This window comes from Trichosurus vulpecula, chromosome 4, assembly GCF_011100635.1.
Source record: "Trichosurus vulpecula isolate mTriVul1 chromosome 4, mTriVul1.pri, whole genome shotgun sequence".
Lineage (NCBI taxonomy): Eukaryota > Metazoa > Chordata > Mammalia > Diprotodontia > Phalangeridae > Trichosurus > Trichosurus vulpecula.
The window spans coordinates 36,252,232-36,268,765 of NC_050576.1; the positions used below are offsets into that span (position 1 = coordinate 36,252,232).

General features: G+C 41.3%; 1 protein-coding gene across 1 annotated transcript in view; it reads left to right on the plus strand.

The window, feature by feature from the left end:
• The first annotated feature begins 1,052 nt into the window (after positions 1 to 1,052).
• DIPK1A (divergent protein kinase domain 1A) overlaps positions 1,053 to 16,534 on the plus strand; it is a 118,896-nt gene continuing 103,414 nt past the window's right edge. The window contains exon 1 of the mRNA XM_036757660.1: positions 1,053 to 1,246. Coding sequence (XP_036613555.1) covers positions 1,193 to 1,246 — 54 coding nt within the window. The 5' untranslated portion in view covers positions 1,053 to 1,192. The remainder of the gene's footprint in view (positions 1,247 to 16,534) is intronic.

Consider the following 16,534-nt stretch of genomic DNA (forward strand, 5'->3'; position numbering starts at 1 on the left):
CTGCGGGCTCCGAGGCTCGGCTCCTGGACCATGCCCCCTCGGGCACTGCGGGACCCCGTGGGGAGTTGCCCCTGGGTCAGCTCCGCGTCCCGCAGGAGGCTCTGCCCAGCATCCTAATTTATTCGGCCCGGACGTGTTCGGCATGAACTTGGACGAGATGAAGGCGGGCTGGGGAGGAGGGGGCGCAGCAGCCAACCGGGCTGCCGGCCAAGCCCGGCTGGGAGAGAGGAAGAGGAAGGTGGGGTGGGGGCAGAGGGAAGGGCGCACGTGCCTGGTGGCTCCCGCAGCCCGGCCACGCCGACTCCTCCTACTTCTCCTTTTCCCTCTTCCTCTTTCCCCCTTCCTCCTCTTCTCTTTCTTCTCCTCCCCCTTCTCCTCCTTCCTCCTCCTCTTCCTCCTTCCTTCTCCTTTTCCCTCCTCCTCTTTCCCTCTTCCTCCTCCTTCTTTTTCTCCTCCTCCTCCCTCCCCTTCTTCCCTCCTCCCCTTTTCCTCCCTTTCCTTCCTCCTCTTTCCCCCATCCTCCTCCTCTTTCTCCTCCCCCTCTCTCCTTCTGCCCTCCCCCCTCCTCGTTCTCCTCCTTCCTCGTCCTCTTCGCTCTTACCCCTCTTTCTTCCTCCCCCTCCTCCTCCCCCCCTCTCTTCCTTTCTTCCCCTCCTCTTCCTCCCTCCTCCCTCCTTCCTCCTTGCTTCTCCTTTTCCTTCCTCCTCTTTCCCCCTTCCTCCTCCTTCTCTTTCTCCTCCTCCCCTTCCCCTTCCTCCCTCCTCCCCCTCCTAGTTCTCCTCCTTCCTCGTACTCTTCTCCCCTACTTCTCTTTCCCCCTCCCCCCTCCCCTTCCCCTCCTCCTCCTCCTCCTTTCCCTCCTCCCCTTTAAGAGCCCAGGCGCAGTCGGATTTGTATCGGCAGAGGCGCGCCTTTAAGGCGGTCTGACAGCTGCGGCCGCCGCTGCCGCGAGGCCAGCGGGAAGGAGCTGGCGGGGCGGGGGGGGGCGGCCTGCCTGGGAGGCGCGCGGCCGCGGCGGGGGCTGTCGGCGCGGGGGCGCGCGGGGGCGGGCCGGGCGGCGGCGGCGGAGGGGGCGGGGAGCCCGGGCCGCCAGCGCTGGCTCGGGGTCCGCCTCTGACTGCGGCGGCGGCAGCGGCTCGCGGGGCTCGGCTCGGCTGGCTCGGCTCGCACGGCAAGGCGATGTGTGAGTGCCATGGCGAGGAGTCTCTGTGCGGGGGCCTGGCTCAGGAAACCCTACTACCTCCAGGTAGGCCCGCCTCCCCGCGGCCGCCCCACGACCCTCCGGCCGCTGCTCCCTCCCCGGCCCCGCCCGCGCGCGGCTGTCCGTCTGTCCGTCAGTCTGTCTGTCTTTCTGTCACCCGCTGCGCTGGGGGCCGGAACGGCACCCCAGGTTCCCCCTCCTGTCCCGTGTCCCCCCTCCTGCCCCAGACGAGTCCCTCCTCCTGCCCCGTGTCCCACTCCTGCCGCCTGTCCCCCCTCCTGTCCCAGACGTGTTCTGCCTCTTGCCCCTGTCCCCTCTCCTGCCCCTTGTCCTCCCTATACTCTCCTTACCTTGTCTCCCCCTCCTGCCCCACGTCCCCCTTCTTCCCACATTGTCTTCCCTGCTCCTACCCCGTGTCTCCCCTCCCGTCTCCCGCGTCTCCTCCTGTTCTTCGGTCTCCCCCTTCCCCCCCCCCCCCCAGCCGGATCAGCCCCCCTTTTCCCCGGGGAGCAGAAGTGGACAGCTTCAGGAGATGCTCAGGGCACTGAGCTGTTTCGCTGTTTCTCTCCGCGTGCCTGGAGCCCTACTCACCCCCAACCCCGTCCCTCCCCACCCCATCCCACCCTGTCTCCGCAGGGCTCCTCTCTCCTGGCGGCCGTTGTAGTTGGGTTTTGCCCTACGCCCTCACCTCCCCACTCGGTGCATCACCTGCCGACCTTTGCTCACTTTTCTCTCTGTCTTCCTTCCCTTGGCGACTGATCTCCTCCCGACTCAAGCCTGGGAGGGCTTCACATCCTTGACTGGCTTATTTCACTGTACGATAAATAGAATTCCGATCAACTAGCGTTTATTAGGTGCCTACCTAGACACGAGAGAAACAATCCCTGCCTGCTTAGAGCTGCCAGTCTCCAGAAGGAGCAGGCAGCGTGGCATTCTCCCACATCTAAAAACCTGAACTGTCCCGAGTGCATCAGCCTGGCCGTGAGAGCCCTAAATTGGAGAGTTGGGAGAGAACTCCAAAGGCATCTAGACCCAACCCCACCCAATTCTGTTCCAGTTATATACATTTTCAGAGGAAATGCAGGGAACTGCCAGCCAGTCTGTGTAGGTTTTTAAGATGTGTACTTAGTGACTCCCCGAGGGGAAACCCTGATGTGCCCATCCAAAAAAAGATGCCCACACCTCTAGCACTACAAGTTCAATTGATTGTAAGACCTGGAGTGAATGTACAGCCTTCTGTCGTGGGTTACTGTGCTTTTTTGTTGTTGTTGTTCTGTTTCATGACATGAGGATTCCTTGTGTGTGCTATTGGTTCCAAGGAACAACCACCAGGACGTGGGCCAAAATCCATCGCCACTGGTGGAAAAACAAATGTGATTCAATACTTTTTACTGGGCCAGATGGGTCATCTAAGTATACAAGGACAGCACTTTTAACATATGGAATGAAAGATGTTAAAAGCTCAGAACTCTTCCTTGATGTGCTATACAGGGTGTCCTGAACAACTGAGTAGAGTTAAGGCTTTTGAGACACCCTTGTAGGTAAATACAGTTAGATGGGGAGGGGGCAATGGTGGTTGGGTAGGTGGGCTTATAGTGATTAAAAAAAAAAAACACTAGACATTGAAGGAGAACAAGAGTTTTGGACCTCTCTGGGGAACTTAAAATGTATTAGCTTGTATTGTAATTACCTGTGTTTGTGCTGTTTGTGCTTCAATAACTTGGCAGGTCCAATCAACAGGCATTTATTAAGTGCTTACTATGTGCCAGGCCTAGTACTTATATTTGAATATTTGCTTAGTTGAGATTAGATTTAAATGCTTATTTTAGAATGATATCTAGAGAACGTGAAATGTAGATTTGTGGTCTCAGCCCTGTGGATACTCCCTCAGTGATGCCCATCCCAACTCACGTAGGCAATCCGGGACCCTCTCCTACTCCTATTCAAGTCAGGGTCCAGAAGGGACTGATGGACATAGGGCTGTGGGCCTAGCTCTGCCCCTCTCATAGTCTGGACCAGAGAGGCCTTCTTCCTTCCAGTGTGGATAGACCATTGGTCTAACCTCTTTTGACTAAAGATGGGTCTCTTTTAAGGAGCTCTTCCGTGTTCTGGGGCTTAATGCAGCCAGTCCCTGTATTAAGTTGGTGTCACTGCTATCCCATGAACTGAAAGAATGCATTCTCTTGCAATCCACAATCAATCAACAAACATTTGTTAGTTACTTACTATGTGTCAGACCCTGTACTGGTTGCTGTGGCTATAAAGTTAAAATAATTGCTAGTCTTGGGTAACTTATTTTCTATAAACATGTCTCCCTTCCTGAATTTGCACCAGTGATCTCCCATGCCTGAAATGTGTAACCTCTAACTCCAGACTTCCCCAGCTTCCTTCAAGGCTCAGCTCAAATCTGATCTAAGAGACCTTTCCTGGTTCCCCCTAGCTTCTAAGTGCCTTTCCCCTGTGATTACCTCCCACCTGGGCCATATATATCTTATATTTACCTTCACATGTTGTCTCCCCCATTAGATGTGAGCTTTTTGAGGGCAGGGACCATATGGGGACTGGGATATCAGCTCCCTGGTAACTTTTTTCTTTCATTTCCAGTACAAAGGTCTTCTCCTTAGCAGAGAATACAGATTGAGCAGCTCTGCCTTCTCTCCAGTGTCCATTATCCCTGTCCTGTCCACCCCGAGCAGACATCTCCTCCCTTCCTTAGTCCTCCTTTTTCCCTCAGCATAACTTTAAAAATCTCCTTTGTCATTCTTTAGCTTCCCCTGATAGTCTCAGTTCGTTCTAAACTTGAGCATTCCTGACACTTTTTTTAAGGACCATACAGGCTCATATCCATTCTGTTACCCAGCCTTGCTTCCATCTTCTGTAGGTTTATTACAAAATCTAAGTTGGGTGATGAGTTTCCTGCCCACATACATTGATCTCTTCAGACAAATCCTTTTTTTCTTCCTCATTGCAATTGTCTCCCTTTACGTTTTTCAGAATTTAATTCCTTCCTGGGATGACTTCCCTCTGAAGCATTTTATTCCATGGGATCCTACCTATGAAACCTTTGAGATCTGCTTTCCCAATATGTAGGGCACATGTCAGACTATACTTGCATTTCCTCCTTTATCACAACCTCTGGGATAAAATGGAAACTTACCCACTCTGGGTTCCCATCTTTTCCACTGTACCAACTGGTTCCTCTCTGTTAGTGAGAATCAAATCCAGAATAGAAGTCCTTGTTGTTATCTCTTCCACCTGAAAGAAAGGGTGTAGAGAGAGAAAAGAAGACAGCCCAGGACAGATCCTTGGGAGTACACATTAAGGGGTAGGCTATGGATATATCCAATAGAGGAGAGCAAGAAGAATAATCAGATAGGAGAAAAGTTTAACTTGAAATGTCATACAAAAGAGTTTATATTTTATTGTAGGGGCAGATAAAAACCACCTAAGTTTTTTTAAAGTCTGACAAAGTCAGACTTTTGCTTTAGGATTATCCAGTGTGTGCCAGATAGATTAGAGTAGGGAAATGAGAATCAATGAAGTCCTAAACTTGGGGGTGACTAGGTAAATGGAAAGAAGGGGACAGAGAAGGGGACTGTTATGAAGGGAGAATCCAAAAGACCTAGCAATTAATTAGTTGATGGGAAGGAGATGGAGAAGGAAAGAGAAGAGTCAGAGATGACCAAGGTTTCCTTCCTGAGTGACTTTGCACCCAGAAGAAATGTGTAACTCACACCAAAACTCACTACCAAATGGCCGCTGAAGATATTTTTCTCCCACGCTGTTGACTGAATCCTTTTCCTACCTCCACCAAAAGCATTCCAATACCCTAACCTAGTTCTCTAGCCACAGAATGAGAGCAGTACTGGTTAGCTTTTATGGTGACATTTAACACCAGTGATGGGGATAAATGTTGACCATGTAAATTAATATTTCGGTTAGAATGAAATTCTCTCTTTGTGATCCTTTATCTGATCAATGAGACTTGCCAGAATTTGTCCTAAAACCTTTACTGGGAGCATTTTAGATTTCTTTTTCATAAAAATTTCTGGTCACTTATATGAAACTTTCTGTGGTTAGACTAAAGACATTGAAAGAGAGATTTTAAAAATTATTTTAGTCATGGGGAATTATATATTTATATGTGACTTTCAGATATATTTGGCTAGGTGTCTTATTTGTCATTATGACACCTGGACTTTCATAAAAGTTTTGGGAATAAGATCGTGGCATCACAAATAGGTGTGGTTTCTGAAGAACATTATGTTCTATGAGAAGATGACCAAGCCCATTTTAAAGTAAAAATACATTCTTTAAAAATTGGTTTTGATTGCAAAATAGTAATGGTGAAATAAATGCCAGATACTTCTCATTTACTAATTATTGTTATTATATTATTATAATTATTATGTAATTATTTTATAATATATAATTATTGTAATTGTTATAAGAATGTTTCACAAAATAGTGTTGTAGAGGAAAATTTTAAGTAGATTATTAATAACATTCATGTTCAATAATACTTAAATATAACTTCATAATAAAATTTAAATGTTATATATTGGGCATCACATCGAAGAACAAATTAACAACCCTACTCATAAACAGACTCCCTGGAAACTGACTTTTTAAACATATTCACAGGTTTGATTCTTATTCCTGCGCTGAATTTGCTCTTACTATTTACCCCTCATCCCTTTGCTTCAATTCAGCTGATAAAAGAGGCCTTAGAATTACCCAGCTTTCATCTTTCCTCCCTTCTTTCATTACCAAATTTTCCCACCATCTGCTTTTTCTACTTCCTCTCCCACCAGCTGCTCCAACTTTGAAATTGTGCTGGACAAAGTCAAAATGAAATCACATTTTCAAGGCAAAATATCATCCAACTTCTTCCCTTGCTACGGATAGAGAACTCAGATATAGTATTCCCATTTTTTTGTTGTGGTTCTTTGTTGCTGTTTGCCAGTTAAAGTAAGAATAAAACCATACTGTACCTTGAGCAAAAGCAGCATGACGGAACTAGGGACTGGGTTCTATTCTTATCTATGCTGCTCCTTTACTGAGACCCTAAGCCACCCTTTAATGCCTTTTCATAACTTGGTTTCTACATTAGAAAATTGGGAAAATAGTATTTATGCTACTATCTTTGCCATAGGGCCATAATATGGGTACGTTTAATGAAACTATTTCTTTTTTTAAAATCTACGTTGTGAATTCTTTTATCCATTTGTCACTTCAGCCAAAATATTCTTAGTGCAAAAATCTGTGAATATGAATGAAAAATACTGCATGTGTGAAATGCCTTGGGTTCCTTGGGGAATGGTCCATGTTAAAAATTACTACTTCTTCTCCTCTTCCTCCTCCTTCTTCTTCCCCTCCTCCTCCCTCTTTTCTTCCTCCTCCTTTTCCTCTCTTCCCTCTCCTCCTCCTTCTCCTTTTCCTCCTCCTCTTCCTTCTCCTTCATTTTTTTCAACACAAGGAAATTAGTGACATAACAGACATAAATATTCCAGATAATCCCAGCATTCCCCCTTTTACATGCCAGGTTGTTGTTTGCATATATTTAAACTGCAATTGATAGACTTCTTCTGAGATGTATTGCATACTTCAGAGGATCCCAGATTTAGAGCTGGAAAGGGCTTTGGAGACCAGCTCATCCAATTTGTTCGTTTTTACAGACGAGGGAACTGAGGTATAAAGAGTTGAACTAACTTGTCCAAGTGAACAGAGATAGTAATTGGCAGAGTGGGATTTGACTCCAAATCCATTGTTCTTTCTACTCACACACACTCTGCCACGTGCTGCAAGACTTCTGTGCTTTTGGAGTTCTCAAATGCAACACTAAGAAGTTTGTACTTTACTGTGTAATTAGGGAGCTAAAAAAGATTTTTGACCATGCAAATGACATGCCTAGACTTTTGTATTAAAAAAAAGTCTCTATGTAAATTGGAAAGTGAGATGATGTCAATTGAGAAATGGCTGAACAAGTTGTGGTATATGATTGTGATGGAGTACTATTGTGCTGTAAGGAATGACAAGGGGAAGGAGTTCAGAAAAAACTGGGAACACTTGTATGAACTGATGCAAAGTGAAGTGAACAGAACCAGGAGAATATTGTACACCATAACAGCAATATTGTAACAATGAACAATTGTGAAAGACTTAGCTACTCTGATCAAGATAATGATCTATGACAGTTCCAAAGGACCCATGATGAAAAATGCTATCCACCTCCAGAGGGAGAAATGATATACTCTGAGTGCAAATTGGAGCACATTTTTTCAATTTTATTTTCCTTGCTTCCCCCGTCCATGGCTAATATAGGAATATGTTTTGCATTACTTTACATGTATAATGGGTATCATATTGCTTGTCTTCTCACCGGATGGAGAGACATAATTTGGAACTCAAAAAATGAATGTAAAAAGAAAATAAAAATTGTAAACTAAAAAGAAAAGAAAATCCTCTTTGCTGCTGTGTGCAGGTGGTTTGGAGCAAAATGTGCCAGGAAGCATGGAGGCTAGTTAGAAAACTTTCAGGGTAACTTAGGGAAAGGCAATGAAGGTTCAAACTAAAATGAAAGTAGAAGAAAAACCTTGATAACTGATAATAGAAGGTGATTAGAGAGGGAAAAAAGAAATAACCCCAAGGTTTTGAGCTTCAGTAACTGGGAGAATAGTTATTTCCTAGAATAAGGAAGCTTGAGAGCAAGACCAAGAGCAAATTTGGGGGAGTGAAGGTGAGGCAGAGATATCCAGTAAAGCTCTGAAAATTTCTGTCTCTCAAGAATTCAGGCAAGCCATTCTGGAAAGTAGTTTGGAACTATGCCCGAAAAAGCTATTTTTTAAAAGCATACCCTTTGACCCAGAAATGCCACTACTAGGTCTGTACCCCAAAGAGATAAAAGAAAGAGCAAAAAGACCCATATATACAAAAATATTTGTAGCAGCTCTTTTAATAATAGCAAAGAACTAGGAGCAGAAGGGGTATCCATCAATTGGGGAATGGTTGAACAAGTTATGATACAGGAATGTGATGGAATACTGTTGTGCTAAAGGTTGAAGGGGATGGTTTCATAGAAACCTGGGAAACTTGGCATGAACTGGTGCAGAGTGAAGTGAATTTAGAACCAAGAGAACAGTTAATCTCATGACAACAATATTATAAGAACAAACAACTTTCAAGACTTAACAATTCTGATCAACACAGTGACCAACTACAGTTCCACAGGATTCCTGGTGAAATGTATTGCCCACTCCTGACAGAGATGTGATAGACTCAGAGTACAGACTGATTTTTTTGACATGACCAATGCAAAAATTGGTTTTGCTTGATTACATCTGTCTGTAATTGGAGTTTTGATTTTTCTTGTTTTCTCAATGGTGAGAGTGGAAGCGGGGAGGGCAGAGGAGGTAACAAGGAGAGAATGCAGATCTTTTGAAAAGAAAATTTATAAATGAATGAAGCTCTGGACAGTAATTTATGCTGGATATATAAATTCTGGAGTCATGTGCTTAGAGGTGATAACTAAAGTCCTAAAGCCAACAGAATAAATCATCGAGGGAGAAAATATGGAGAAGAGAAGAGAGGAGCTGAAATCAGAGTCTTGGCATAAACCCACACAGAGCAGGTTGGAGGACAGGGACCAAGTAAAAAAGAAGCCCTAGTTCAATAGAAAGATAACCTAGAGAGAGCTGTTCCACAAATCATAGGAGAGGATGATCAACAATCAAAGATGTCAAAACACTGAGGAGCTTGAAAATGGGGAGGGTCATTGGATTTAGCAATTGAGTCACTAGTGAAATTGGAAAAGATAATTTCAGGAAAGTACTGGCCACATTGCAAGGGGAAATGGAGATAGCTAGTGTTGATTATTCTAAGAGTTTAGCAGTGAAAGGGAAGGAAGCTATGGAATCGTAGCTTGAGGGAGCAGTACAGTCAAGTTTGAGATTTCTATTGTTTTTGTCTTTGCTTGGAGGAACCTGAGTATGTTTGTAAATAGTGGAGAAAGAGCCAGTAGGAAAGAAGAGATGGAAACTTAGGAATGGAGAATGATCAGTCGATGGGACAGGCTCCTAAAAGAAATGTGAGGAGATGGGATTAAGGATATAAGTGGAATACACTCATGGACAAAGTTGGACTGAGTAAAGTAATGACAAGTGGTCTTCACTCAGTCCTGCTGCTGCTTTACCTCCGTAACAGGTGACTTTGTTGTCTGCCTCCCTCGTGAAACTCTTTTCCTCCAGTTTCTATAATATTTCACTATTCTGGTTCTCTTCCTGCTCCTCAGTTGTGAACATTTATGGAAGATTTAGTACTTAGTCTTTTATGTTTCTCTCTTGACTTGAAGACAACATCCCTCATGGCTTCAGCCATCACCCCTTCATAGGTGTTAGTAATCCACTTGGTTACCTCCCTGTCATACCATACTCAATACTTTCTAAAATCATACCCTTTTTCTTCCCTAAACTGGTTTTCCCTCGTCACTAGTCAGTCAACAAGCATTTATTTAAAGCATTTGCTATGTGCCAAACACTATGGAAAGTGCCAAAGATGTAAAGAAAGAAGAAAACAGACCCTGCTCTTAATGAGACCACAGTCTAAAGGGGGAGATAGCATGTAATCAGCTACATACAAACAAGTTATATATAGGATAAACTGGAGATAGTCAACAGAGAGACTGGCATTAAGGAAAATCAGCAAAAGCTTCTTGTAGAAGGTGGGATTTTAGTGGGGAACTGAAGAAAGCCAGTGAGGCCGGGGAGGCCAAGGGACAGACTATCTTGTCCTAGGAACAGCTGCTAACGGTACCACAGTCTTCTCAGATTCAAAACTTTGTAGTTAACTTTGATTGCCTCCCTGTCATACCCCATGGGATTTCACTTCAAATGATTTGTAAACAGTGTTTTAAAAACATATCTGACTTCATTATAAGGGAGATTCCATATGCCATTCCTGTAGCACATGATAGACTGTGCATAAGCATGGAGGTAGATGAGATGTTATGTACACAGAATAGCAAGTAAGCCAATTTGGAAAGGAATATATGGAGGGTCTGATGTTTAAGAAGTCTGGAAAGGAAGGCAGGAGCCAGAGTTTGTGTTTTATAGTAGAGGTAACAGGGAGCCACTGAAGCTTCTTCAATATGGGAGTGACATGGCTGGTACTGCACCTTAAGAGTATTTTTTTGACTGTGGCAAGGAGACCAGGTAGGAAGCTAATAAAATAGTCCAGGCAAAAGGGAGTAAGGACATGAGCCATGGTGGTGGCTATTTGAGTGAATAGAAGTGGTTGTGAGAGAGGTTTTGTAGGTAGTATTGATAAGAATTGACAACTAATTGGATGTGGTGTCAATGAAGGAGAGGGAAGAAGCAAAAAGACTTAGAGGTTGAAAACCTGGCTGCCTGGAAAGATGGGTTTAAGCTTTACAGAAATAGGCAACGTAGAAGGTTTATGGGAAAGAGATTGAATTCCCTTTTAGCCATTTTGAGTGCAAGATGCCTATGGGATATAATCTATATGGAAATGTCCAGCAGGAAGCTGATGATTGTGGCTGAATCTAAGTAGAAAGGTGAGGACTGGACATGTAGATTTGAAAGTCACCTGGATAGAGATAAAATCATTTAGAGAAGTAGAGAAGGAAGAAAAGGGAAGAAGGCTCAGGGCAAAATAAGGATACTTCCTTGGCCTAATTTCCTTTTATTCCATTTGCCAATACTAAGGTCTCCAAAGAATTTTCTTGTTAAATAGGTGCTTCATGGTTCCTAGCCATCCTGGCTAATCTAGCACTACCCCTGCCACACACACAATTAATTTAATAGGTGAGCTTTTACTTATTTTCTTGTTCTCATGATCCAGTTTCTCTCCTAACCTTCTAAGTGTTAGTGCTATCATCTTCACATTATACTCTCTCCACATACTGATCATAAAACAAGGAAAAGTTAATACATCCTATAATCCCAGTCCTATTATAAAACATGTCCTTCTAAAGAGAACACACCCTAATAATATGCAATATATCCCTAATATTTCTTGCAATTCATATTTTATGCTCATTCTCCAACTTTTACAAAATTGATAAATTTACCAACTAATGCTAAATATGTAGTAAAAAAAAAACTAGCCTTCTTCCTTAGCTTAATGCCATGACAAGTTTACTAATCTTCATTAACATGGGTTAAGAATCAAGAATTTCCAACTGACAATGACTCTCAATCCAAAAATTCAACTAAAGCTTCAAGTTAGACTTCGTTATCTTCATCCCCACAGATCTATTTGTTGTTATATGAGCTATTCTAAAATTTTTGCCATCATGTACAAAGCAAACTTGAACATTAATTAGCTACTTCCTTTTCTTTTTACAGTAATAATTGTGTTCTCTGTCAACAATCTCTTCCAATTTGTCTTTGAATGAGAAGGTGTTAGAATGATATATATTTTCTACTAATTGGTGGTATTAAGGAATAGTCACTGACAGGGAAGGGGATAGGAATAAACATTTATTTAGTACCTACTATGTGCCAGGCATGTGATGTGCTATGTACTTAACAAGTATTATTTCATTTGATCCTCACAACAACCCTACCAGGTAGGTGCAGTTATTATCCCTGTTTCCACAGTTGAAGAAACTGAGGCAAACAGAAGTTAAGTGACTTGCCCAGGGTCACACAGCTAGCTAGTAAGCATTTGAGGTCAGATTTAAACTCAGATCTTCCTTACTTCAGTCTCAATGCTCTATCCACTGCACCACCCAGCTACCTTTAACACCACAATACTTCCCAGAATTTGCTATAATTGAATTGCAGACATTTGGTTTGTACTAACCATAGCATGACTATCAATCCCCAATAATATCTGAGAATTTGAACCAGTTTTTCAAACTAAAATTGATGCCCTTTCCTTCTTAGGTCTACTTTTTGCCAACCCTGGCAAGTCAGCTCAATTTGGACTTCACCCATGATGTTCTTACACTATAAAAGGACCTACACCAGTCTCTGACCTACTTCATTCAAGCACATAGTGATAGCAGGGATTTTTATACTAATTCACTTTCATCTCATGTCAAAAGAAAATATAATTTAAATGCTTGCTCTATGCTTGGGCACTCCAACAACCTACTTTGTCACCATCTTGGCAGCTACATAAAACAAAACAAAAAATTGTGGTCTTCTATAGGGGCAACCACACTGGCTTACCCAAGATGGCTGCTAGCACAGGTTCTTCGATCTGCTTTACAAAGGAAAGATACTTTAAGAGGTTTACAATTTCACTTTAATTAAATATACATATATCATTCACTTAGTTCAGAGTAAAAAGTCAGCACCCTGACCTTCAGAGCAAATATAAACAGAAATTACAAACAGGAAAAAAATAACACAAATCAACAGACAGGCTTCTAACTGTCTGACTATAGCAATATATACAGTTACCAGAGACAGAAGCACCAACATTTGGGTTTTCAAAGCTGGGGGGCTCCTTAACAGCTACCCAGAGTCTCATCTGACCAAATCACACAAACATTCTTCCAATGAGCCCCAAAGCAAAATGCTAATCTCAGAGTATATATACTGTTTTCAATCAAGGACTCTTGATTCAGTCAAAGACTTCTGATTCAAACAAAGGCAAGATTCAAAGGCACCTGTTTGCCTTAGTGCTGAGAAGCACTCCAAAAGAAAAAACAGCAAAAAAGTCCCACTTTGCTTGTCATTACACCTTCTCCTCTCGTAGCCAGTCAGGCTTAATAATAGTCACGGTTTCTCATAATTAATCTCACTTAACGGTTCTCATATCTGCACTCATGTCTTTTTTTTCTCCCAGATCAATGTCATTTTTATGTTCTGGATCTATTATCTGTAGTCTAAATGATAAACAGGATATTTGAGGAAAAGAAGGCACATCCATGATCCTTAATAACCAGCAGCCTAACTTAGACAAGATTCTCCTTTCTTGAGGGTTTTTTTAATAAAAGAATTTATTGTTAAAACTCTAAATATGTAAAAGATGGATCATGATCCAGCACAGGAGACTGAGAAGGAAGAGTCAGACAGGAAAGAGAAGAAACAGAAGAGAGCAATATCCTGAAAACTGAGGGAAGAGATAGTATCTCAGAGAAATGGGTAACCAATAGTGTTAAAGCCACAGAGATGTCAAGACAGGAAAGAACTGAGAAAGGACTGATGGATTTAGCAATTAAAGATCACTGTCAATGCTAGAGAAAGCAACTTCAGTTGAGTGATGGGTTGGAAGCTAGATTTCAAAATGTGAAGAAGTAAATTAAAGGTGAGGAAATGAAAGTGTGACAAAAATGATCTGAGGATCTGTTCATAGGTACTGCTGCCAATAATAATTTTAAAGATGCAAGGATAGGCAAAAACTGGCTTACTAAACTCAAAGTGCAAGCATCATTGTATATGAAAATCAGTTAGCCTAGAACATCCATTTCAGCAACCTTAGATAGGTTTTGGTCACATAGACAGGTTGAATATAAAGGAATTTTACAGAAAGTAGAAGGAAAAGGCAATGATTTTCACATTAAAGAACATATGGCAAAAGGATGAGATCTATACTAGGTAAATCAGGATACTAGTCAGTAAACACTGGAGCTCTTAACTGCTATTTCAAGCCGGAATTGGCAAACAGAACAGAAATTATTTAGATAGCACTAGGGCTATAGTTAATGTCTCAGCTTGATTTTACAGACTCTTGATGGTCATGTGATCAGTTTATATCTTAAGTAAATGGTGGTAAGAAAATTAAGCCAGAAATTCTCTTCGGACAGTCTCCACTTTGGTCATAGATTACATAATACATGCATCTTGATCACATTCTTATACATCCTATTGATCTCCTCTCTGGCTACCTTATATTTCCACAGGCAGATACAACCATTGGGAAGCATTGAAAGCAACAATAAAACAAAATCAACACAATCAGTTTTATTTATGTATATACATATATACATATACATATATATATATGTATATATATATATATATAAAACACAGGGTTTTCATAATTTCTGTGATTCAGCCTACTCTTGGCAACCAAAACCAAATATCCCAGACAGATATCCCTTTATGTTTAATCTCTCCAGACCTTTCCCTAACTCCCCAATGTAATTCAGGTAATGGGTAACATTAAGGGATTGGTCAAATACATATGTGCAACATTCAGTTGATGTTCATTTAAACAAAAGATTTCTTATTGTGTTGTCTTGGGCTTAGCTTCTACTTCATGAAGTCCTCCGCTTCTGGGAAGCATTTTCTCTTAGAAATTCTGTTATTGGGGTTTGCTTTTGACCACTATCCAATTTGGTCCACACAAACTCAGAGACATAAGTCCCCCGAATCAACATCCTGGTTCTGTTAACTGAATTGTCAGCCTTGTTTCTAGGGCAACTTAGCAGAGGTATTTCTTCTGGTGGATAGACTTTCCAAGCTTGTCATGGAGGTTTCCTAAGTAATGCTGCTTAAATCTGCTAGTGATATGAATTAGTATAATTTAGGGGGGGCCTGACAAATCCTAATCACATTGGCCTTACGGTAATTGGTTCATGTGATGAAAGCCAGTTCAAAACTTATAAAGTTAATTTTATAAACTCCAAGAAGAACATCAAATTAGGCTACCCATAATTCATCTGAAAGTTTAAAGAGTTTCATTCTTCATATACCACTTAATCTTTCTATCTTTACCTGAAATCTGCACATAATATGAATAGTCCTATCTAGAGGGAAGGAGGAGGAGGCAGAGGAAGACTTTGTAAAAATAAGTGCTTTTTTTTGATAATGAAAGACAGAGCTCAAATAGAAAAAAAAATCAATCTCCCATTTAAGAAAAGCACTCAAAATAAGATACAATATGGTTTTTTAAGTGATTTGAAGCTTTAGTAAAAATTTGGCTACAATATTAAAACCCACTCTTTATTATTAGTAACTCTCCAATGTTGCCCTAATTTGAAAATTGACCTTTTAACCAAACAATTACACCACACAACAGACCTTTTTTTAACATCCATTTAACCATCTTGAACACACTGAAATGCTTTGGACAGTCATTCCATTTGATGTATAAGCTTCAACAAATTGAGATAAACCTTTTCCTAAAGCTAAATACTTTATGATTGTGTGACTGTAAAGACCTATTGTTTGATTTGACAAGAGGCTGTACTTCTGATCATCCTGAGGACCAAGAATATTTCTCTTCTTTTTCCCCGCAGTGTGTGTGTATATAATGTATGTACCTCCAGGTACAGTACTTTTAGGTTTGGTGGTGGTGGTAGTGGGGTGTGTGTGTGTGTGTCTGTCTGTCTGTCTGTGTATGAAGGAGATGGGTAACGTGTTTTTTATCTCTATCTTTTCACTTAAAAAAAGTCATGATTTAAAAGTTTCTTGACAATTAATTAAAATAATCCTATATGAGAAAGCCTCGAACTTGAGATTTCTTAATCATTAAAATGTATTCAAAGACAGTTACTAAGACATATTCAGAGCCTGTGTGTTTAAGCATCAGAATGAATAGGTATCCGTAAATGTTCAAAGGGACCTGAAAGAAATTCAGTAGTTCCCTGTTACCTCCACAATAAAATTGAAACCGTATCATGTAGGACCATCATCTTTACTTGGCCTTTTCCGTTGCTTTTTACTAGCATAATTGCAAAATGTTAAGGCTATTAATGCAATTACAGCTATCGCAAGTCTTTTAATTGTAGTATTCTTTTGTATTTTATACTATTTTGTAGTATATTCTTTTACTCCAATGAAAACATTTGAAAGCCAATCACATACATCCCAATTCTCAAATGAAAACAGTCTAATCTTGACACTTTTCCCAATGTGAAGTTTGTTAATCCATTAAAAATTAAAATTTCTATATCTTTATCCCGTTACTTCTTTATCCTTTCCTCTCTTCAAGGACATATGTCATCATATCATTCAGAAAAAAAATGTGATACTGTATGGCCCTAATGTTATACATTAATATAGCACTATTAAACAAATAAGCAAGAAGATGACGAGTCTAATAACTGATTTTCCATAGTTGCCTATGTTAGGAAGTTGAATTACACAAATTCAGAACAATAAAATCAAAGCAATAGAGCCCTTTAGATTTATATCCCGTTATAGCAGTTCAGAGAGGCTAAATGATTGCAACAAAAAGATCCATTATAAAACATTAGCAGTTCTCCTACCATGGTCAGAGAAATTTGCTGTGAAAGGAAGAAGAACGTGGTTATAACAAAATCAGGACTATTCTTTCAGGCCTAAGAAAAGACTGACCTATCATAGATATACCAGGAGAAAACTTCTTTGGCTCTGTTTGAGTTCAAGCAAAAGT